This window comes from Gopherus evgoodei, chromosome 7 (genome assembly GCF_007399415.2).
Source record: "Gopherus evgoodei ecotype Sinaloan lineage chromosome 7, rGopEvg1_v1.p, whole genome shotgun sequence".
Classification (NCBI taxonomy): domain Eukaryota; kingdom Metazoa; phylum Chordata; order Testudines; family Testudinidae; genus Gopherus; species Gopherus evgoodei.
Window position 1 is genome coordinate 12528382 of NC_044328.1, and position 25712 is coordinate 12554093.

At 40.4% G+C, this 25712-nt stretch overlaps 1 protein-coding gene across 5 annotated transcripts in view; it reads right to left on the minus strand.

The window, feature by feature from the left end:
* The window catches only part of CCDC186 (coiled-coil domain containing 186), a 52685-nt gene that overhangs the window by 7052 nt on the left and 19921 nt on the right, over positions 1-25712 (minus strand). For 4 of the 5 annotated variants that reach the window (XM_030568308.1, XM_030568312.1, XM_030568311.1 and 1 more), the window contains 11 exons: positions 24778-25492; positions 21169-21295; positions 17661-17789; positions 16425-16637; positions 14058-14177; positions 12578-12703; positions 12120-12218; positions 10983-11069; positions 8359-8501; positions 1697-1952; positions 365-554 (listed from right to left, as the gene is read on the minus strand). In XM_030568308.1, coding sequence (XP_030424168.1) covers positions 365-554; positions 1697-1952; positions 8359-8501; positions 10983-11069; positions 12120-12218; positions 12578-12703; positions 14058-14177; positions 16425-16637; positions 17661-17789; positions 21169-21295; positions 24778-25475 — 2188 coding nt within the window. In that variant the 5' untranslated portion in view covers positions 25476-25492. The remainder of the gene's footprint in view (positions 1-364; positions 555-1696; positions 1953-8358; positions 8502-10982; positions 11070-12119; positions 12219-12577; positions 12704-14057; positions 14178-16424; positions 16638-17660; positions 17790-21168; positions 21296-24777; positions 25493-25712) is intronic. The other variant, XM_030568313.1, reaches the window with a different exon arrangement.

Genomic DNA, 25712 nt, shown 5'->3' on the forward strand with positions numbered 1-25712 from the left:
TCTAAGCTCCTCACCCCAACATGCTATACGAACTCCATGGCCCACCTGTGCCAGGGCTGGCATTAAGAGGTAGCAAGCAAGACAATTGCCTGGGGTTGCACGCCATGGGAGGCCCTGCAAAGCTAAGTTGCTCAGGCTTAGTCTTCAGCTCTGGGTTGCAGGACTCAGGGTCCTGGGCTCCAGACCCATGAGGTGGTGCTTTGGCTTTCTGCCCTAGGCTCCAGCAAGTCTAACACTGGCCCTGATTGGCAGATCTCCTGAAACCTCCTCGCGGTTCCCCAGGGTGCCCCTGGACACCTGACTGAGAACAACTACTCTAGTGGACACAGGACTAGATCTGAGGGGGACGGGAAAAAGTTTCAACCTTGCTGAAGTTGCTTGGTGAGGTCTTTAAGATTTGCCACATGTTTACGCTTTTGAGTAACTAACTCGTCTTTTAATTCATCTACTTGAGTGTTCAGTGCTGTTTGTTCTTTCTGTTGAGAAGCCAACTCTGTCTGCAGGGTCTGGACTTCATGTTTGTGTAGTTCTTCCTCCTTTTGCAGTCTGTTTGCCTGAATTTACAATAAAAAAAACCAAACATCTAAAATCACTAGATATAACCATATGCTTAACGTCAACATCACCACTGCTTTGCACCTGCCCTTCATCTGAGAATCTCACATTTTATGAGCCATTAATTAAGCCCAATACCACCAGTGCGGGATAGCCCAAGGGAATAAACAGGGTGTACTACTTATTCCAGAATTTAGCCCAGTACAGAATAAGATTTAAGCTCCAAAAATAATCCAGTTTGTAACTTTTCAAAATATATGTGAAAACAACTTATCTGCACACAGTAAAATGGAATCATTATGAGGCTATTAGTAATAATTTTTATTATAGCCACAAAATTATTCTTACAGTTGATGGGAGAATGCAGATAAGCACAAAGGCTGCTCTAGGTTGATTTTAAAAAGTCATTTTACGAAAGGACCTCCAGTTATGGCACACTTGATACACAAAATGAAGCTGCAATCCTGCAAATGCTTATACAAGGGAGCAGTCCGATTGAAGTCAAAGTGGGCCTGTTTAAATTATACTGTTAAATATGACAGGAGTACCTCTGGACAATGGGAGGAGCCTAAAAGAATTCTAGTCTTCCATATGACAAACAAGTTATTTAAACATGAATGATTTGCAGAAGTCAGCTTCACGTGTGAGTTAAATCCTGCTGGGTATAAAAACTGGATTAAGGCAATCTACGGCCCTAGGCATGCTGTGACATTGGCCCCCTGCTATGACTCCACCCCCGCTGCCCTACTTCTGTGCTGAGACCCCATCCTTCCTCTACCTAAATGATGAGGGCTGAAGTCAACTCTCGCCTCCTAGAAAGGCAGGAGAAGCAGCAGGGTCCGTCTCCAAGAGCAGTGGGTCTTCCATTGACACATACAGGGCAGTTCACATGTCAGAGCTATGGTTCTATGGAGTCTGCAGGCTCAGGCAGAAGTTTTTGGTTACATTCAGATCGCATTTCCAAGCTTTTATTCACAACCACAAGGGCCAGAAACTAACTTTTTAAACGAAAGCTGAAATTCTGCACTCGCTATGACACTGCAGGAGCTGGAGCCTCGGCACAGACCTTTGAGCCTTTGTCTTAATCCAGCCCTGATCAGATAATCTATTAGTACAAAATCCATCTGCATGTCATACTCACCAGATCATCTTTAGTCTGTCTCACATGGTCCAGCTGACTCTGTAACTCTCTTTCACTGTAGGTAAGCTTATCGAGCTGGGTCTGTAAGAAGTTGGTTTCAGACTGCAGCTGTGCATTCTTACTAGTTAGTTTTTCAGTGAATACAAGCAGCTCAGATTCTCTTTTCCGACTGCCTTCAATATCTTTTTGGAGATCAGTAATCAGAGAGTTCAGACTATCCAGTTCTTCCTTTAAAGTGTTGATTTCTTGTGCATCTCTACCAAAACAAGTGTATGCTTTAGGGGTGACTTGAGGTTAAATACATCAAATGTGAAAATACTAAATATTTATCACAGATATGAAATGGCTTTCAAACTCCAAGCCATTTCATATCTGTAACAACAACATATGAAAAGTATTTCTTATCTCCAAGCTGTTAGTGATCCCAATCATATTACTGCTGGGTGAATTGTGTGCCACTGCACATGCACAGAATTCATGTCCCCCACAAATTTTTTTGCTTTCCTGCAGAAAGATGATTTTCTAACAGGGAAGCAAAGAGAAGCTGAAATAGCAGTTGCGCACCACTCCCTAACTGCGCAGGTAGATCATTTCAGGCACCCGGAGCAGCCAGTGGAGAGGTAAATCACTGCAAGTTTGGGGCACCGCAGCCAGTGGCTCTTACCCTGAGCCGGGATCAGCTGCTAGTCACGACTGGCTGGAGGCAGGAGAGGATGGAGCTTCCTCTTCCCCTGCAAGAAGCAGCTGGGCCTGTGTCAGACCCACCCCCAGAAACCTCCCCCAACTGCAGAAAGCTCAGCATCCTCCCATGCTTCCTGCCCCCATCACTCCTCAGCTGCAGGGGGAGTGGTCACTGTACGCAGAGCTGCTCCCCAATCCGCCAATCCCCATGCATCCAGACTTCCCATACCCAGACACCCCTGCCAAGCCTCACCCCATAGACCCCAGAACCCCCTTAGCCCTCCATACTCAAACCCCACCACAATGAACCTCAACCCCTGTATCTGGGGCCCCGTGCACCCAGACCACCCCCCACTGAGCTCCCTGCACTCAAACACCAACCCTGACGAGCCCCACCCTCCTGCACCCCCACATCCACCCCTCCACTGAGCCCCAACACTTTTGCCTGGAAGCCCCTGCAGAGTCCCATTGTACCTGCATTCGGAACCCGCCCAGAGCCTCTTTGCATCCAGATCTCCCCACACCTAGACTCCCCACTATGCTGCCTGCATCCAGATTGTCCCACACAGAATCCTCTCACTCCACACCTGGATCTCCCATACTGAGAACCCCCACACTTAGATCCTGTCTGGTTTAGCCTGCCTGTCCCACATCTGGTGTGCCTGGCGCAGAGGGCCAGGGCCCCACGGTGTTTTGGGGGCAGGCCTAGGCCTTGTGCTGTGTCAGGCTCGGGTGCAGCCTCACCATTGAGTCCATGTCCCCAGGGTGGGTGGGTGGTGGACAGGCTGCAAAGTGATCTCCCACCTTTGTGCAGCCAGTGGCCTGCACTCCCCACTGCCATGCTGGAGCCTCTGCATGTATTTATTGACAAATAAAACTTGCAGAATTTTGCAGAATTTTAAAATATTGAGCACAGAATTTTTAATTTTTTGGTGCAGAATGCCCTCAGGAGTATCATGTCCCTGATAACGACTAGTAAATATAGGAGTCTGAATGCTATACGAATTTAAAAATTCCATTTCATAACAGTAATACAATATTAAAATCGACCCTGATGGGGGATTCACCCCATCAGAGTTCAAGTGGCTGCCTCCCCCTGCCAAAGTGTTCTACCAGTTTCAAGCACTGCAAGGGCTCCATAAGAAACATATAGAGGATGCCTGGAAGATAAGATGAATCCAGTGCATTCTCCATGACCCCTAGCCTAGCTCCCATGACTAGCCTTGCCTATTCTGTAGGCCACAGCGCAGTAAGGTTTGCATGCACATGTCTAAACCAAAACCTCAGAATGTGATATCCCAAACTTTGGAGAGATTTAGAATCTGAATTCAGATCCAAGTTTTGCAACTGACCCCTATTCTTTACAAAGACTATGCCAAAATCCCAGATCCGAGTGTCTTGTGAAGTCTGGAAAGGTGGGTTCAAAAAAATCTGGATCTAAATTTTGTAGCTCAATTCAATTCTAACCAATTTATTGGGCTTAACTTTAGTCTCTTTGGGGGACTATGGTGTGGTGCACTTTTCCTTAATTTTCATTTGTCATTAAGATGTCAACTACAATATGCTCCTTGACTGTGCTAGATGGTTGAGTACCCATCAATCACCATTAATAAAAGCATAGAATGAGATCTATTTGAAAACTTGCATGAAGTCATAGGGCTTGATCTAAAGTCAGTATGAAGTAAACCATTCCGAATTTTGCAGGAGGCATTTAGCAACTTGCAAAAGTAGTAGCTTATGGGGTTAATTCTGCCAGTCTTTCCCAGTTAACTAGCTTGAATTTTCTATAGGAATGTTTTCATACTTTCTCCTTATGGAAGCAGAGAACCTGTATTATGAACAGGACCATTCTGATTTATATCAATTCAATACTTCGCCTGTCATGTCAGTAATCAATGGGTAACGAAACTTCTTCACAAACTTTTGGGAAATATTAGTAACTACATAAATGCATCCTCAGTAAGTAAAAACCTCCTAATCTTTTCATGCTTTTTTTGTTACCACAAAAACATCTAAATCCTACCTAAGTGATTTGTTGCCACACGTTCATATGGTATTTGACAATTCTTTTAGACCCAGGCATTACCATAACAATTCTCCACAATAACTTAGTTAAGACATCAGCTGTTCTCTACATTAGGATAGACCGAATTTTAGGTCACTGACTATTACATGGTGAAGTATTTCATTTCATTCCAATTCCAACTAAAGCAAAAATCTAATAGTGAATTATGATTTTTCAAAGCAGACAGCTTTCCTTCCATCCAGTAGATTAGTCAAGAGTTTCGAGTTAACCTCTATGGAGAAAAGTCACAGCACTACATCATCCTGTCCCAAATTTATAACTTTTCTTTTTTGATATAAAAAGGATGAAAAAATTTGCTCTTAAGAGGTATTTTTAATAGAAACACCTTTGCTTTCTCACAGAAGTCACTTTTCTATTCTGATCACATTTTCTACAAAGATTTGATTTATAAATAGTATACAGAGGGTTAATGAATGATTAGATGTGTTAATATATGATTAATTCTCAGACTGTTTTAGAGTCCAAAAAGGTGCTTATAACTAATACCTTCTAGTGATGCATTTATAAAGCCACCTATGACACACATTACTCCGGTATGTACTATACTTAAAAATATTTATAAATGGAATCTTAATGTAAAATGTGACCTATTTTTCTGATGTAGCTACCTCAACAAGGCAGAGTTGTCTTTCTGGGTTACTAGGGCAGCTCTCTCATCAGTCAGCAGCACATACTTACTTCCCTTACAAAAAGAAGGGAAGAAACCTCCACCATACTCAATGAAGACTTCCTCAAGCACAAGAGCACTAAAGGCCTCTGCCGATAGGAAGGAGGTTGCACTGAGAGAATTACAACATGACACTTCTGCAACAGAGTATTGGTTTCTTCTCCCTGCCTCCAGGAATTGGATCTCAGCATTAAGGAATGTTCTCTGACCATGTTGCTTTTCTTATAATACCATATTAAATACAATTTATGATTTTTTTTTCCAGTTCTACAAAACTAGATCTAAGGTTACAACATACAGATAGATGTTCAGGAGAATCCCAACAGGAGACTGGCATCTAAGCCACAATGTTAAAAGACACCTCAAAAAGTTTTTTTTTAAAAATGGGTTTGCACTACTTATTTTTGTTTGTTTAGTATACAAAAAGGCAGCCTGAGAGTTTGGGATTTTTTGTTTTCTACCACAGAAATATGAATAATGTCACGGCTGCTCTCTTGCCTTTTATGGAGAACTTCACTGTCCTCCCCGTCCCTACCTCTGAGTAGGTCATGTGCATTGCATACAATCACACTTTTAATGGAAGGGGCATGATGCTGAATCTTCAGTGAAGATGTCCTGTTAGACATTGAGGCTGAAGTGATGCCAAAAACAAGTTTTAGGAACATACTAAATATCCCTTTCCCCTCTGAGTTGCATTTGTTATATTATTTCCTGAGTCCTCCAGTCACTAGAGAGAAATCTAGCTTGGACAAGACCTGAACTAATGTAAAAATACCACCTCTCTCCCCAGTAAGGGAGAAAAGAGCAAGTCAAAACCCCAACCAAGTTACATGTACTTATTATATCGCAAAAAAGGTGCAGGCCCATTTTGAGAAATTTCTCTGCAGGTAACTTTAAGATGTCCAAGTCACACTGCAGTTAAAGAAGAAATAAGATCACTAGGCCATCATGCGGATCCATTTTTGGATGAACTCAAATGCATTCTCCACACCTATTCATAATTTTGAAAATGAAGCCCTACTCTTATAAAATTAGATAACTGAAACCTGGCACTATCCACATTGCTATAAGCTGCGCCCTCTCTATGGCCATAGTATGGTAACTAGTAGCATGGTGACCATAGTGCTAGTTTGGTGGCCCCAAAAAGTATGGTGGGCTGGGGAATGTTAATGATTTATTGCCTCCTTTGTCTCATTCTCTTCTATGCTAATACAGCCAAGTATCTTGTTTGCTCTTTTAGAGAAACATACAATGAATTATGGCAGTACACTGGGTTGAACTCAGGTATTTTCCTTACACTAACCCCATTTATATTTCCAGTTCCTCCCATACCCTTTGGAGGAGGCTGTTTTCCCACTGCACATTTCTATGATTAACAACAGCAACAAAAATCCTAAAGGCCACAAGTCGGCATGAAGCAGTTTGCGCATGTTAGAGTAGAATACCCTGCCGCCAGCAACTTCATTATACAGAATACGCAAGTGTTATTTAAAACACTACCCTCGCAAACCAGAGCAGTGGTTATACAATCTCCATTCAGACAAACACCAGCAAAGGTGATTAAAACAAAATTCAGAGCAAGGCTACAACTTTCTCTAGCTACTTTTATGCTAGCAGATGCTCCCTATCCTGCAACTGGCCACCCACCTGCAATTTCTGTCACTGCAGGGTTGGCCTCTTCTAGATCAAGCACTAATAGCACCGACCAATGTGTATTTTGCCCTGTGTATCTATAAAATACACTAAATATTAATGTAAATTTAAATGCAAAGAATTAGAAAGCCCTGCTTTCCCTTCTTCCTCCCGTCCAACCTAATGAAATTCTTGTCAAATATTTGTTCAAACATCAGCAGAGGAGGAAAATGTATTAGCCCTCCTGTAGTTGAGGAATAACTGATATTGATCGAGGTGTAAATTGAAGGTGTCAGACTGACTGACTGAAGTTTTCTAGAAAAGACTGATGCCAAGATGTTAATGGGAGCCAAGGTCTATATAAGGAACTGAAAACGTTTAGTTGTATAAACCGTAAGGAAGCAGATAATTGATGAAATGCTGTTCAACTTCACAAGACGATTGCTAACAAATTCCGCAGGCACATGCGGATGTTTCTGTTTAAACGATGGACATCTGCCTCCATTTATGCAACATTGTCAGAATCCATGAAAATGGATAGTATGTGTTTTTGCTCTAGGTCACATGTACCGTATGGAAATATGATTATGCTCAGACATTGCTCTGGAATGTCTGTGAGCCACAGTCTCCTCTAACTTACAGGAGTATAAATCTGTATGAGCTACATAGCACTTAAACAAACTACACCACTGTCAAACTGGTGCAAGTGAAAGGAGAATCAGTTTGTCTGCTCCTTCACTTCCTTGAAGCAATGGCATTTGTTACAGCTGAACTGATGCTAGGGTTTTTATTCACAGAAATGCTCATAAGTATTAGTTAATATAATAATTTAATGCATCATATGTTAAAAAAGATTTGTTAAGTTTGTATTTTAATAATATCTTAATTTATCCATCACATTCAGAGAGGGCTGATCTTCCCAGCTCAGCAACCTCTCCCCTTCCTACCGCCAAAATACTGGGGACACTGGCTCCATTTCTCTCATCCCTTCAATAAAATGAGGGTTGGCTGATTTCCCTGAGTGGAGGCTGTCCAGAATCAGCAGTAGAACGAGCATCTATCAGTAAATCTCAGTGTTATACAACCTATTACCATCCACCGTCAGGGCTAGCTCCAGGGTTTTTGCTGCCCCAAGCAGCAAAAAAAAAAAAAAAAGTTGCGATGGCAATCAGCTCTACTGCCTAGAGCCAGCCCTGTCCACCATACACCATATCTGTCACTTTTACTGAAATCTATTAAATGATTAGGGACCAGCGACTAAATTCATCCCTATTGGAACACTACCAAAGTCAATGGAGTTACCACAGAGATTACATTTTGCCCTGTACTATTTCAAAGGTAATTTGTTACAGCTATCAGTTAACCCTAGAACTGTCAGGTTTCAAAGTATTGCTCTTGGGTGCCTGTAAGACTAAATAATTTATAAAGGTTCTACAAGGAACACGCCACAGCTGGGAGAGGATACAGGTTCTCTGAGTACACCCCCACGTTCAGTACATTGTAAAGGCAGCAACACTTTTAAAGCACAGAAATGCTCCAGGTCCAAAACAGAAATCTGTATCATCAAATACATTCTTTAAAATCTTTAGTTTATACCTTTGATGTTGCTCCTGCAGCTTATCTACAATTTTCACTCTATCCAGTAAATTCTGAATCTCAGCCTTCTGCCGATTAATAATTTCTTTGTACTTTGATAATTCATCTTCTGTTCTCAACCGTTCATCCTCCAGACACTTTACCTAAGTGCAAAAGAATATAATCTTAATTGTAAATTAGTTATTTTCCTGCCAAACTCAGAAGATAGTACATGTCATCCAATAGATCTAAAGCTCTAACCACAGTTATGGTAGTACTCCCTCCCTGATTTTGAACAATGTATAAAGACAGATGCAAAACTATTTCACAGATCAAAAGCTAAAATAGCAGTTCAGTCACATAAAAAACATAACAGCTATAAGAATTAGCTTCTAAAAATGGTCACATCATACTAGCTTTAAGCAGGGATAATGCCATCCCCTTCAAAAGATTCATAAACCCACACATATGGGTGGACCCAAGCCAAGCTGCACTTTCATCTTCCTACAGTTACCAAGGCCAACCCACACCATGGTCACCATGCTTCTGTTTAAGAACTGAATGTTTCTCCCTACAGAGCTAGTCCATGCTGCTCATGAACTGGCCAACAGATTGATAGACAGGTTGCTCATCAGTGCTGTGTGGCGCTTCCTCACGGCTAGTACACTCCCAAAATGCAGCTGTACTCTGATCTCTTACATGACAATATATTGTGCTGGCAGAACACCTCTGGGCCAGCTCCACTAGGGAAAAAAGATCTGTGTGCAATGATCTGTATATTGCACTTAGAGGTACATACAGAAACAATCCCACACAGATAGTGGTGATCTATCATGAACTTCTGGCCTCCAAACCTATACTCTGCACACTGACCTACCTATACCAGGACAAATGCTAACATTTCAAATCTCCAAGAATACTAGCCACTCTTTAAAAAACAAAAAACGAACAAAACAAAGTCTCAATATGTACAATGCTCTCCCAACTGATACTGCTCTAAGACCCAGATTCGTTATTCATTCAGTCCTGCACCTTTCTGTTGACCTTAATGGTGGCTTGATCAGGACCAATACAATTAGAAAACCAGTTATAACAAGTTACTCAAGTCCGAAGGAGTTACTGCAATGGGTTGTAAAGGTTTCTCACAAAACTGGATGACTGGGCAATAAAATGGCAGTTGAAATTCAATGCCGATCAATGCAAAGTAATGTCCATTGGAACACATAATCCCAACGATACATATGAAATGATGGGGTCTAAATTAGCTGTTACCACTCCAAGATCTTTCTTGAGGCATTGGGATAGTACTCTGAAAACATGCACTCAACACGCAGTTGCTGTCAAAAAAGCCAACACAACGTTAGGAACCATCAGGAAAGGGACAGATAATAGAAAAAATTAATTATATTGCTAATGATATAAATCCATGGTATGCCCACACCCCTGGTCACCCCATCTCAAAAAAATCATATATTAGAACTGGAAAAGGTACAGAGGAAGGCAACAAAAATGATTAAGGGCATGGAATAGCTTCCATGTGAGGAGAGATTAAAAAGACAGGGACTATTCAGCTTGGAAAAGAGACAATAAAGAAGGGACATGACAGAGGTGACAATGTTATTTACTCCTTCACATAACACAAGAACCAAAGGTCACCCAATTAATTAATAGGCAGCAGGTTTAAAACAGCCTAAAGGAAGTACTTCTTCACACAACGCACAGACAACCTGTGGAACTCATTGCCTGGGAATGGTGTCAAGGCCAGAAGTATAACAGGATTCAAAAAAGAGTTAGATAAATTCAAAGAAGATAGCCATTGGCGGACCTATTAGCCAAGATGGTCAGGGATACCACCCCATGATCTGAGTGTCTCTAGCTTCCAATTGCCAGAAGATGGGAATGGGCGACATGGGATGGATCATTTGATGATTGACTGTTGTTCATTCTCTCTGAAGCACCTGGCACTGGCAACTGTTGGAAGACAGGATACTGAGCTAGATGGATCATTGGTCTGACCCAGTATGGCCGTTCTTATGTTCTATCCTCCTGAAGTGTGGTACACAGGCCTTTAAAAACAGCCTCTAGTCTAACCTGGGCAGCAGGGCATGCTGGAAAAGAAGGCTACTATATAAACCTTGTCTTCCTGATAGTAGGGGGAAACTCCAAGCAGAACTGTGGCTGTTCATGGGTTTCTCCAGGACAAAAATGTATGAAGTGACTAATGCTACTAAAGAAGAAACCCTGGACATGGGAGTTCATTTATTTTTGGGCTTGGGCTTTGATTGGAGGAGTTGTTTTTTCCCCCTGGGTGAAGGAAGTGAGCTTGGGAGTTTGAGCAGTACTTGTGGCAAGCACAGGGCAAGTACTTGCTTCCTTTCCAAGGTCCAGAGTTGGGGAGGGAGGAAGCCCCCTCCATGTCATCTGCTCTTCACCAAAGCTGGATGGGAAGGTTTGTTAGGCTGTTTCAGCTGGGAAAATCTGTGATCATGTAACCTCTGGCCAGATCTTCAGCAATTATTTTGGACCCCTTTTTGTTTTTTTATATTCTTGCTTTCTATGTAAACTAGCCAGATACAATAGGATCTGTTTTCAAAATCCTTATGTTCCACCTTCAGTCTCGTGGCAAGAGAGAACTCTTTAGTTACCTTTGTTCTTAGTGTACGCAGCTCATCCATGCCCTCTTTAAATGTTCTCTTCAGGTCCTCAAGTTCTTTTATTTTGGCATAATGTACCTTTTTAAAGGGAGAAAGCATCACAACACTGTCATTTTAGGGGACACAGGATCCCCTCATCCATTGTAAGACTACACCTACCAACAGAGAACTTATTTGCTGCCTTCCTAACTGCCTGGGTTGTCTACCATGCCCATCACCATGGTATCAGAGTATATATACTTCATAACAGTTAGTAGGTGATCAGATAGCAAGTGTGGAAAATCAGCCCAGAGTCCTGTGCAAAAAATAGTATGTGATCACATAACTAATGACTGCATCATAATACATGTGCACTAGAAGCCAAATTAAAGTTGCACAGAGAACCTTGATTCTGGCATTTCCTAATTTTTGAGTGCTTGACTTTGCAACCTGAATGTTCTCTCAACATCATTTTTTGGGGATGTAATTTCCTACTTTTTTTTCAAAAGGCAAACTAAAAAAAAAAATGTTTCATCATATTGAATCACATTGAACTCCAAGATGGATCATCAGATAGGACTGGGATATCTTCATCCACAAACAGTCTTCTAACACTTGAGCTAACAGTAAATGGTAGCAGCTGAAAGCTGTTAGGCTTGGTGGACCAGCCACTAGAGGAGGATGAGACATTTTGCCAGAGGGTTTCATAGCTATTTGTTAGACAGAAAAGGAATGTGAAGACTCAGGCCTTGTCTACAATATTGAGGTAAGTCGACCCAAGTTACACTACTCCAGCTATGTGAACAACGTAGCTAGAGTTGACATAGCTTAGGTCGACCTATTGCGGTATTTACACGCTACACTGACAGACAGTCTCCCATCGATTTACCTTATTCTTCTCATTCCGGTGGAGCACTCGAGTTGACCAGAGAGTGCTCTGCAATCTAGTTAGCAGGTCTTCACTAGACCCGCTAAATCAACCCCCCGTTGAATCGATCACAGCAGCATCGATCCCTGGTAAGTGTAGACAAGGCCTGTGGAATCCTAGATTTAATGCCAGGTTCTGAAAGGGAGTGTACTCTAGTGTTAACAGATCCTAGTCGTACTGCCTATAATAAATAAATAACAAAACAAAAACAAACAGTTTACCTCCAGCTGCTCAGACTTTTCCTGCATTTGTTTTTCTAGTTCTCCCTTTGTTACTCGGAGCTTTGCATCTAATTCATTTGATTTAATTTCTTCCGATTCCTAGTTCAATTGGAAGAAATGCAAAATCAATAAATAATAATTAATTTGAGCTTTTTTTAAAAAAAACAAAACTCTTTACCTATTTTATAAACACAGAAGACACATTCTTACCACTATCTGTAATTTGTACTACCACAGATAGTAGTTTTGAACATATAAAAACACATTGCACTCTAGAGAAAGCTGACTCAAGATCTCACCGTTTTTCCTAATTTTTTTAAGTTCTCTAATCATTGACATTTATAAATTTAATGGCATGACAGCTCACATAACATGCATGCATGCAATAATTTTTCACTTTATTACAATTTGAGATGAAAATAAGAAAAAAAATCAGATGTTAAACATATTAATTTCACCTCATGAGAAAGTATGCCTACTTGATATGTTTTTATCATTTCTTGGCAGTTTTTCCGTATTTGGTCTCCCTCCTCTTTTGCTTGAGTTAACTTTGTGGTTGCATCTTTGAGTCGATCTTTGGTTTCCTAGAAAATAAACCATGAATAACTATTTGAACCTACGAAGTGTCACAGAGCAAGATTCTGAATTAGAGGGGAAAAAAGGGAGTGATCATCAAAATGTTTTCAATTCTAATGGAGTTTCCAACTCATGATTTTATTGAGAGTCATAATATTTGCTTAGAAAGTGCTGCACCACCAACTGTTAAATCATCTGTTTATGGCTCTCCAGAACAGCAACACCACATCTCAAAAACTTCAAGTGAAAATCTGCTTTTCCCCACTGTGTTCCTATGGCCATATTACCATGAGCCAAATTGAAAGCTCCCTTTGTTAACTCTGAAAAAACAAGTGGCCTGTAATGGCTGACTCATTATCTCCAAACAAAAATCATGTAACTGAAAACTTCACTGTTCAGTCACAACAATTTGTTACTTCCCATCCCATCCTTCATTCACTAACACAGTTGTAAGCTCTTCAGAACGAGGATCTAGTTGTCATATCTCTCTGTCCTTATGGCAATTCAGCTCTCTCTGTTTCTGCAATAATATACATATTTAAAGAGAACCAAGTGCAAGGAACCCTGTCCAGTTGCTTTCCTCTTTTCCAATCAGACTGTTACAGTTTGTGATTTAGACCGTGCACACATTCTGAACTGACTTGTTCAGAATAAGTGAGAGAAGAAATTCTTAGCAAGGATTGTAGGGTGTGTCACTCACACTGTGTTATGACAGACTAAATTAAAAGCACTCTTGCAAATCAGAGTAAAGCATAAATCATGTTGGATATATTCCAGTATTTCTCAATCTTTTGTGCTGGCAACCCCCCTTGGATTTAAAAATAAATAAATGTGGCCTCACTATTAAGACTTGAAAAAATTGTAACCCCTTACCTTAAATATAATTAAGTAAATAATTAATAATACTCAGAACCAGCATTAGGGAGTGGCAAGCAGGGCAACTCCCCAGGCTCCTACACCACAGGGAGCCCTGCAAAGCTAAATTACATGCTTCAGCCCTGGGTGGTGGGCTTAAGCCCAAGCCCCGCTGCCTGGGACTGAAGCATGTAATTTAGCTTTGCCGGGCTCCCTGTTGCGTGAGGCCCCAGGCAATTGCCCGGCTTGCCACCACTTAACACTGGCCCTGCACTTGCACCCTAAGCCCATCCCAGGTTGAAAAACATTGATATATTCTATCATCCTTTCACATTTTCCACTTCAATATCACTATCTTTAAAGTACTATTCCAAAATCCATCTGTAGATTGCCCCAAGTTAAAAAATAAACGATTTTTTATCAATTTTATTGCTTAGTAGAACTAAAATGGCATAGCAACTATATTGGACTCATTACGATCTTATTTCATGGTGTTGCTTTACTAACCTTGTGTGAATCCATTTCAGTTTTCAATTTGTTTTGGGCCCATTTTACTTTGATGGTATGAGAACTGATTTCTTCTTTCAATTTTTCTATTTCTCGGTTGAATCTAGTGGCTTCACCTTCCTAAAAAAAGGAAAAACAATAACGAACATCCACAGATTACATTTTATTGATTTTAAATCCCGATTTTTACACAGCTATTTAATTAGACTCAGACATGAGTGATAAGTACAGCTTTTCATCTATAAGGACCCGAACCTGCAAAAAACTGCATACTGTTAGCCAGATTAAGTGTTTACAGGACTGGGTCTTAAAACCTTAATTATCTATGTCTGGACTCCCAGTGAGAGACTGCCTCTCTGTCCTTGTGTGGTACTGTCACACTTGTGATCAGAGGAGATGTTCTAGCTGAAGCAACCTTGATTAATTCTGAGACAATTTCTAGCAGACTGTTTTCCATGAAGACTCTTTTGACTGGAATTGTACAGAATGATCCATGACAGAATAGACACGGACAAGTGGCAAAGCCCCTTTTTCGTTTTGCAGGCTTAAGGGAAAGATGCAGGTTTTGGGGCTGGAAGGAAGTCAAACTATAGGAGAATATAGCAGAAAATGTGAGGTTTACTAACTTCTGTGGGTAGTCTGACAGAAGCATTGTGTAAATTGGATGTGTGACTAAATGGACAATTATTGGGGGAAAAAAGTGTAAATTGTTCCAATAATGAGATGCCAACTGCCCAGATATAATGGGTTGGGTACCATTAGGCTGCACCTAAATATAGTCATTTACATCAGTCCAAAGTGGGTGTAACACACTATCGAATCAGACTTCTATTGTTTGACACACTTTGCACTGATGTAAACGACTACACAAGGTGAAGGGCAACAGTGACTGCTGGCCAATAAATGTACACCACACAAACCACCACTCTATTTTTCTTCGAGTGAACTTCAAGTGGTATTAATCAGCTAAGCATATTACTGAGATAACCTTAGATACCCACAGCTACAAACTAATATTTTCAATTAAAAAACCTGTGCATTATAATACAATCCTAGCAGCCGATAGTATTTCTGAAGTAACAGATCTACCTTAACTAAAACCGGTTTACAAAAGCACCATGTGAGGGCAGCAGAATCACTCTAACATAAAAGAACAGGAGTACCTGTGGCACCTTAGAGACTAATAAATGTATTTGGGCATAAGCTTCCTACTGTATTTTCCACTGTATGCATCCGATGAAGTGGGTTTTAGCCCACGAAAGCTTATGCCCAAATAAATTTGTTAGTCTCTAAGGTGCCACAAGCACGCCTTGTTCTTTTTGCTGATACAGACTAACATGGCTACCACTCGGAACATAATATAAAGTCTCCAAGCAATGTTGTCCTGACTGTTAAACTAGAAGTTAAAACGTAGCTGGTAGCTCTGTTTTGCCAACCTGAACAGGTCATGCTGTCCATTCCAATCTGCCATTCCTGCTCCTAAGAATTAAACAATGACATACATAAAAACTATGCTTCAGGAACCAAAGTTCTCAAGTTTCAGTAAGATGGTTTTTTTGATCTTCCTCTTGTGAACAATAATTGCTTGGACCAATGATCATCATCAAATCCATCAGAGTAGTCTGAGCCCTCTCTGTTTTGAGGAGAATACTGGACCTTTTAGGAGCACAAAATCAGTTCGTTTGTTTAATAGTTTAAACAATTATTACATTTTAAAATGTTGAGACTGCTGATAGTTTAAATGTTTGTCTCTTGCCTCGACACTGCACTTGTAATGAGAATTTGCTGAACCCTAGTACTGTAAGGAACATATCTGTACAAATGTCTCAAATTCAAACAACCCGGTGGAAGAGTACAAGGGAAAGGGACTGATATAGTTATTGCAGTATATGTGGAGCTCTCGTTGACTTCCAGAAAGGAGTGCAGGCTTTGATGACTTGGCCTATTTACTTGATTCTCTAAAAAACAAACAGTTTTAAAAAAAAACAGTATGGACAGCCATAGGGGAAGGAAAAAAATGCATATAACAAAATTCTACAGTGGTGTTTTGTTTTTGTTTTTTTTACACAAGCAGTGAAGATTTATAAAGTGATTATCTGTAATATAATGACTGCAAAAAGAAAATGGTGCTGTTAGCAGGCTACAAACTTCAGTTCAGAAGAACACACAGGAATCTCAGGAAGATGACATAGGATCTCATTCCCCCGCCCCCCCCCACAAAAAATATATATTGACATAAAATGGGTCTTTTGCAGCCACACAGTAAAAGGAAACTTAATAAGGTATCGTAATTATTAAATGAAAGGTGACACGTAAGTGCTTTTCTGATTATTTAAATAGTGCTTTCAACCACTTCTTTAAAAGTACCTTGGTTTCATAGAGCTGGTGCAATCTTCCTTTTTCCTGAGAAAGTTGCTTGATTTTATTCACGTGCTTTTCAATTTCTTTATTTGCATCTCTTAGTCTTCTCTCCAGTAACTCCTTTTCCTTTCGGAGGTCTAGAGACTCTTTTTCTCCTCGAACATACTTCATCACCATAGTTTCCTTTTCTTGGCGTGCCTCTTCACATTTCTTGTTTGCCTTTAAAAATTTAAATTCAGCCATAAGTTTACATTTCACTGATAATAATTTTTATACATGAACAGTGGATACTCACAGTACTCCAGCACAGTAATTAAAACATAACTGAAGGCAAGTCTTAAAGTCCCCAATTCTGCAAGCAAGGTACGCACTGGCTTAACATTACTACCATGAGCAGTGCCACTGATTTAAATGGGACTACTCAGAGTTGTAACTACAGGTATGTGTTTAAGTATTTGCAAGCTGAAAGCTAAACATTTTACTTTAGCTGCATAATCAGCAGGCTGGTGCAGTTGTAATGTATTTGATGACTTCTAAATGGAGAATATATAATCTGATAACTCCTAAGTGGAAAAATATTTTTGCAGATATCTAGTTCCATTCCTCAGTTATTGTAAATAATTTAACAATTACTATTCAGCTGTACATCATTTCTCACATAGAAACTCTGTGGTTCAGATATTGCTAATATTGTTTCATTAAAGAAAAGAAAACAAAAATGATGTTAAAAAATTCTTGTTACACAGAGAAAGCCTTTGGCTTAGCAAAATCTTAAGGGAGAAAACAGATGACCTTCCAGCAACACAAAATGAGGTGAAAATATTATTTCTTTGTATCTTTTTAATTGTGCTTGAAAAGATCAGGTAAGTGTGCGTAATTGTGGACTTCTTCCTCCACTCAAAAGCAATGTAAATGTTGATCAAATCAAAATTTACAGGGAACCAATCATTCCAGGCCTCATTATTTTACATATAAATATACAAATGAAAGAGCGTGGCCAGACAAAGCATATGAGAGTGTTAGTGGCTCTACAAAAGGTTACAAATACTTGAAAGCTCACTAGCCATCAAAATGCCTGAATAATTGAATTCTATTAATTAAAACACATTTTGGAAACCTTGGTGTATCAATTTTCAACATACCTACTGACTGCAGCGCTCAGGCTGCTGAATGTTTTCTCCAGCAAGCTAATTCTTTAATGAGAGATTCAATTATTAAAACTTCAAAGGAATTCAAAATTACCTGGTCCATACGAAATGCCAACTCTTTATGCAATTGCTGAATAGTATTTTTGACTGCAGCATCTTGTGTTACAAGTTTGTCTTTAGCAGTTTTAACTTCTTTTTTAAGCTCTTCTATTCTTGATTCTAACTGCAAAGCAAACATTAGCAGATAATTATAGAAAAAAAGTCAGTAAAGATTCCATCAAGTTTTGTACAAACATTTCTTACAAATTAGATGTTACAGCATTTTTTAAATATATACTGCACTTGCCGAACTCTAATCAAACTGCAACAATCACTAGTAACAGCCCAGCTTTTGTATTGCAATACTAAAGATGAAAGGAATTGAGATCATCATCTGTCAAGGGCTGATTGCACCATACAGACGCTCCCTGGGTTTCCGCATTTACAGAAAAAGTTCCGTAAGCTTTTTATTTCCCCCCGTAATTGTTGGAGATACGTTCCCGACTTACACATGCGTTCCATTCCAGAACACCTTGCGTAAGTCGGGGAGCGTCTGTATTAAGCACAACCTCTGGACTAGAATAAATTACTGTGTGAAAAGGTAAAGAGAAATGGGTCAAATTTTGAGGTTCTTATAAACCAAGGGTGGCCACACCATGGCTCATGAGCCACATGCGGCTCTTTTATAGTTAAAGTACAGCTCGCAAAGACACCCCGCCCCCCCATTCTCTACCCACCGGACTGCAGGGGGGAGCTCGGGACCTCTTCCTAGCGGTGGGGTGGTAGCGGCTTCTGTCCAGCGGGAGGGGGGTCTTGAGGCTTCAGCCCCACAGGACATGTATACTGGGGCTCAGGGCTTCAGCAGGAGTGGGGCTGAAGCCTCAAGTTCCGGCAGGTGTGCCCCCACTCTCAGAACTTCTGAAGATTGTCATACGTGGGTCAATAAGTTTGGCCACCCCAGTTAGAAACACTTTCCTTGCTTAGGTAATGTTTCACTGAGCAATGACAGAAAAAATTGAGAGCTCGGCATTAGGTCTTACATTTTTATGAAGTTGCCTATACAGATATACATGTCCAAAAGGCAAGAATCAGACAAAACAGTTTTGTCACCATGTCAAGGACTTAATCCTGCCCTCTAAAGCTGGGAGCATGAAAACAAACACGTAATACACTTGTGTAAGCATGCACATATGGTAGCAGGTTTTGCTTGTGGTTGTGAATGCATTTTAGAGCTGTATGATTTTACTCTGCCGATTGTCAGACAAGCTAAGGAAATACCTTAAAGGACTTCCTGTACACAAAAATTTACTGAGCAACAACAAAAACCCACCCCTACATCTGTTACTGCAACCCAGGAATCTAGTTGCTGCCAAGTTTCATTTCCAGATGCAATATCAAAGAGCTACTTGAATAACTTCTTTAAAGTAATCTCTTCTGTAATCATCCCAAAGTGTGCAATATTAAAAGTGTTGAAGATCTGACTTAACCGACAAATGGAATTAAACAGTAGTAACAGAAAGGCCCACTTATCATTAGCACTTTCCATTACAATCACATATAGTATGAAATATGAAATAGCAAACCCAAGATTCTCATGCAATCACTGAGTGATATTGGGGAATATGAGCAAGGGACAGTGTGTGAGCTGCATTTGTTGATTTATGCAGAAGTTTGTTTCCATTTAGCTTGTAATGTTTTTAAAATGTCATTTCCATTCCATCCATGCTATGTACTTTCAAAAATGCTTTGAGATATACAGAAAACAGACAAAGTTTCTGTACCCTCAATGCATTCAAGTACTGTATAAATCTTTGACACAGCTCTTGAGAATGTCTCCTGCCAATTTGTGTGGCACAGAAATTAATAATCAGATCTATGGCATGACTAAAGCGTTAACATTGATTTTAAAATATAAAAATTAATTTGGACACTATTTCACCACAGAACAAGTTCAATGTCAAGTTATAAACACATGCCTAAATAACTTTTACAGCAGTAGCACTAGCAAACAAATCCTATAAAATGTGTAATGACATTCAGCAGGATGCCACACTGGTGATATTTTGCACCAGGAAACACCAAGTATACACTTCTTTGATTTGACACAGTTCTCAATAAGTATTATATTGGAAATGCCTGGGTCATATACAGTAACTTGAAGTATCACACAATATAATGGATCTGTATGGAGCATATATACCTAAATAGCATTCTTTTAAGTGTGTGTCTATTCTAGAGTATATTTATATATCAGAGATTTTCTCCCTTTTTCTAATTACTCTCTCAACTTGAGGGGTTTCTTTTCATTTTCACTAACAAACAGGAAAGAGGACAGATTACTGTTTAGATTTCTTCTGAATCTCTGTAAGCTATTCGTGGAGACATCTGCAGAAAATTCCGCCTTCTATCTACACATAATACCTGGTCCTAAAAGGGAGTGCAACTCTTTAATATGTTAAGAGATTCTTCTAATGTCACCAATTGCAACAATGCCTTAAGTCAGTGGTTCTCAAACTGTGGATCGGGACCCCAAGGTGGGTCCCAACCCCATTTTAATGGGGTTGCCAGGGCTGTCTTAGACTTACTCAGGTCTGGGACCAAAGCCTGAGGGCTTCGGGACTCAGGTTACAGGCCCCCTGCCTGGAGCTGAAGTCCTTGGGCTTGAGCTTGAGCTTTGGTCCCCGGACATGTCGTAATTTTTATTGTCCGAAGGAGGTCACAGTGCAATGAAGTTTGAGAACCCCCGCCTTAAGTGGTCAACAGCTGCAGCATTCCCAGATTCAATTATAACTTTAGCCTTTAATCTTGAGATTATATATAGTTATCTGTAGCTGGTAGTTTAAATACTGTATTATATACAAATTAACAAATAAATAATCCTTAAAAGGTGGCCTCACACACATGCTACAGAAAATTGGCAGGCCCAAACAGTAATATAATTTTCAGATAAATGCAGTATACAGTGCATGCCAAGGTTGTGTTTTGCAATTTGAGTATGAATCCTGGTGCTATCATTTAGTCATCCAGTCATCCTCAAATGGGAACTGAAGGCACTTACAGAATATGGATATATATGAGATATACCTATCTCATAGATCTGGAAGGGACCCCAAAAGGTCAATAAGTCCAGACCCCTGCCTTCCCTAGCAGGACCAAGTACTGATCTTTTGCCACAGATCCCTAAGTGGCCCCCTTAAGGATTGAACTCACATCCCTGGGTTTAGCAGGCCAATGCTCAAACTGCTGAGCTATCCCTCCCCCACAAAGGAGCCCAATACCCAGAGATGCTGAGCATGTGCAACTCCCATTGACTTCAATAGACTTGGATGCTTAACATTTCAGTGGTTTGAACCCAAAGACAGCAGTAAATGTTTCAACAAACTAATAAGGCTTCGTGGGATGGAAGAATGAGTCAATAAATGCCTGGGCTACATTAGCATTGGGAGTTTGTTCCCTCCCTCGCACACAATGCTGGCTAGAAACTCCTACTAATATCAGTGACAGTTATATGTACATGTCAATGAAAGGTTAGACATCATAGTTAGCTCTTGTGTTTTCTGTACCTGTTTAATAATGTTGAGGTGCTGCTTTTCTGTTTCTGTTCGTTTTTTCAGTTCATCTTTTAACTTGTCCTTTTCTGAACAAATATCCAGAATCAATTCCTGATGCTTTTTGTTTTCTTTAATCAATCTGCAAAGATGAAATAAAATTGCTTTGCTTTGGTGTCTGTGTAGAAGACAAGGAAAAGTGATCCAAACAATTGGGCACTGGTACTTTTTAACCCAGAACAGCTTTGTTGCACACCCCTATATGCAACGCTTTTACAAAGAGCAGACAGACCCTAAGGCCATGGCTACACTGGAGAGTTGCAGCGCTGGTGGTGGGTTTACAGCGCTGCAACTTAGTAACTGTACACAACTGCAAGGCACATCCAGTGCTGCAACTCCCTGGCTGCAGTGCTGGCTGTACACCTGGTCTGCTTGGTCTTGCAGCGCTGCTCCGCAGGTGTGGCCACCAAAAGCGCTGTATTTGGCCTCCAGAATATTAGGAGGTATCCCAGAATGCCTGTTCACAACAAACCAGAAGACCGGGCTCCCCGGAGCTGCTTATCTAAAAAACAAACACAGCTCCTGTTTGCTCGAGAAGAGGCAGGGGAATTGCTTTGGAATGTTCACAGCTGTTTGCTTGAGTAGAGAAGCCACAGGGCAGAGGGGGCAGGGGGAATCCGTGTTGGAGCTTGGAAAGCATAATTTGCATTTAGTGAATAAGAGGGGTGGGGGAAGGGCTCGAAACTTTTAAAATGATTGCAGGTTGGTGATGTGTATGTTCCAGTCCTTAGAACTTGCACGGCAGGGAGCTGACAGCTCCAAAAATCCACTCTCTCTCTCTCTCTCCCCCATGCTCCGCCTCACCCCCCTCTTTTGAAAAGCACGTTGCAGCCACTTGAACGCTGGGATAGCTGCCCACAATGCACCACTCCCAACAGCACTGCAAATGTGGCCACACTGCAGTGCTGGTAGCTGTCAGTGTGGCCACACTGCAGCGCTGTCCCTACACAGCTGTAACTCCCAGCGCTGCACACCTCCAAGTGTAGCCATACCCTTAGCTACACTGCAGCAATTGATGCTCCACTAACAGTGTGGCTGGCACTAACGTAAGTGATTACTTGCATGGTCTCCATCACCATGACACCAGAGTACTTCCAACATGTGACTCTACGCTTACAACAAAGGATGTAAACATACAGATATTATCTTCATGTTACGGTTGTGTAGAGTGATATGACTTGCCCAAGGTCACACAGGAAGCCTGCAACACAGCCAGAAATCAAATCCAATCATGTCCCTTAACCACAAGATCCTCTTCTCTCCCCTACTCGTAGGTAGTTCAAATGTTTAAAACAGTTTGTTCCTTTACAGCAGTGGTTCTCCACCAGGGGTACATATACCCCAGCCTGAGGGTATGCAGAGGTCTTCTGGGGGCACATCAACTCATCTAAATATGTGCCCAGTTTTACAACAGATTACATAAAAAGCACTAGCGAAGTCAGTACAAACTAAAATTTCATATAGACAATGACTTTATACTGTTCTATAGACTATACACTGAAATGTAAGTACAATATTTGTATTCAAAATGATTTATTTTCTGATTATATGGTAATAATGAGAAAGTAAGCAATTTTTCAGTACTAGTGTGCTGTGACACTTCTGTATTTTTAGGTCTGATTTTTTTGTAAGCAAGTAGTTTAAGTGAGGTGTAACGTGGGGGGTACGCAAGACAAATCAGATTCCTGAAAGGGGTACAGCAGTCTGGAAAGGTTGAGAGCCCCTGCTTCACAGTTTAGCAGATTGAAGGCTGAATCAAACCTGTAGCCTAAATGATGGCATATTTGTGTTGAGATTATGGCTACATACTGCAGCATTCCAGAAGTGATGCAGAAGACAGTTATACCTATAACTCAGGGGTAAAGTTTTCAAAAAAGTGCCTTAGGGCCCCATTTACAAAGCACCTAGTAGTCTAAAGATGCAGACAGGCGCCAGGGGGGGATTTTCAGAAGCACCTAAACAGGTTAGCTAACGCCAAGGCACTTAAGGGAGTGGAGGGAATTGCAGGGCTCACTGTTTTGGAAAGGGTAAAAAAAGGCAGAAGACAAGCAGCACTGGTTTGTCAGCATCTCTTTAAGACAGTGACCAGTACACAAGACTGATCTGCTGTAATCAAGTATTTACAAATGAGGGGCAGAGTAAACAAACAGGTAAAACCCAGCTAACTTGTTTGTACACAATATCCTGGAATTACTGCCATCTAGACACTCACTGCCTTCAACTCTCACTCCCCGAACACTCTCAAATTCTTTGTAATTGTGAGTCTGGCATGTGTATATTATGCGTAAAGCAAAGTCACAGTTTTTTGCCCCACTTAGTGGAGCAAGGTTACCAAAATCATAGCAGATCTCTCCAGAATCCCATGCTCTGGATGGAAGTTCTCTCTGGGAGATTTTTTTTTTTTTTTTAATGTGGTCAGCCATTACTGTGGTCACACAGTTCTTCCCACAAGAAGTTAATAAATATATAAATAAGTCACTTTCACTTCCAGCCCTGTCAGCAGAAAAGAGTTTAAAGAGGAAGGTTAGGTTTTTCTAGTGAGCAAATACCCCTCCTGTTATTCAGAGAAAGCAATATGAAAGATAAAAGGAGAACCAAGAATTCAAGCAGTGATCCGGGAGAGAGTTTGAACAATCTTCATTTAGTAAAACTGAGTTAACAATTCTAACACAAAAATTTCTTGCAGCAAACTTTGTACATATACAGTAAATTATAAATTTCAAAAGCTTTCCTGTAACTTTTTACGGTGTTACCAGATATTTCAATGTTATTTGATGCTTGAAGATGTATGCATAAAAATAAAAGCCCTTGCTTAAAGATTTCCTTTTCAAGCCTTCTTTTTAAAATCCAAACTTGGCCATCACAAATTGGCAGAGGAAACTTCGAGTTAATAAGTATCAGAGGGGTAGTCGTGTTAGTCTGGATCTGTAAAAAGCAACAGAGAGTCCTGTGGCACCTTTAAGACTAACAGATATATTGGAGCATAAGCTTTCATGGGTGAATACCCACTTTGTCAGTATTCACCCACAAAAGCTTATGCTGCAATACATCTGTTAGTCTTAAAGGTGCCACAGGACTCTGTTGCTTTTATCAAGTTAACAATCATAACTGGTTTAACAATTGGAACAGCTGATGAAATTCTTCTAGAGGAGATAGAAGCATGAAACTGAATAAAAATTAGAGCGGATTAATTTATTGTATTTGACAAAGGATGTGTGTCACCAGTACTTTGATGGACTTAAAAAGGAATTTTAACGAATGGTAGGCTGACCAAGGATTTCAGATCAAGGAGTAACAAATGTCTGTTCAGTTCCTGCCACATTCAACAAGAAGTTAGAGGTCTCGCTGTACTCATTGTACATATTTGTAAATTAAATTTAGAATGTTTATAGAGCTTTTGATCCCCCAGCAGCACTCAGCTTTTTTTTTTTTTTTTTGCTCCACCAGCAAACAACTCTCCCTCTCCCCTCATGTGTCCCGATATTTTTTTCCTCTCATCTGGTCACCCTAGTAAGGTTACTCTTGCATACACTTATTTGTCCTGCAGTTAATCTAGATACTCACTTCTTTATAGTTTGCTCCTGTTGGAGGTATTTATCTTGCACACATTTTTCAAATGTTGCAAAGGCATGTTCACCCTTCCTCATTCCATTTGGGAGCTTACGCTCTTTCGTAAAATCTGTAGATAATAGTTCAGATTCTATTTCTTCTAGCAAAGCCTCCTGTGATGATGATTGTTGTATTGTGGAAATAAGTTTCTTGGTGCAGTCTGTGTCATAGGGGCTTTCTGAATAGATTCTGTTGCTAGATTTTTTCGTGAAGTCAGACTCCTCCCTTAGCTCCTGCAGTATTTCCATTAGGGATTGTTCTGTGCCATTACTTCTTGAAACCTGTTGTTCAAAATCTTCACTAGGCAAATGTTCTGCATTCACAGAGCCTTCTACTTGTCTTTCAGAACATGTATTAGCACAGCAGTCCCCACCTTCACTACAATCAGGTGAAAGTGGCAGCTCCTGTGCTTCAGTTATGGCTCCATCCTCTCTTATGTCAGTAGCTGTTACATCGTAATTTGATGCCAACAATTTAGGTTCCCTTCCCAAGCTGGAATCCTCATCACCAGTATAACCAACGTCTGAGCAGTCCTTCACTTCAGATGTCTTGCTTGTGCTCTCATTACTTGATGAGCCGGAAGGTGTACTGTCTTCCTTGGATAGATTGACCGGCTCCAATATGCTCTGCATTCCCGGTAAATGCTCTTCCATCCTTCCGTTTTAGGAATCTAGAAAGAAAATTTGGATGATATATTACATTCAAAAAGTCAAGATTAAAATGGGGGAGAGGAAAAAATACTAGTTGTCAGTTCAGACACTGAAGGAAGGAGAATAATTTGGTTTTACATTTGCCAATGGTTAGCCAATGTTTTTGTCTGCTAAACATTTGAACATTCACTGTTTCAACAATTATAAATCTCTTATTTAAAAAAAAGGATATGTTCAGGG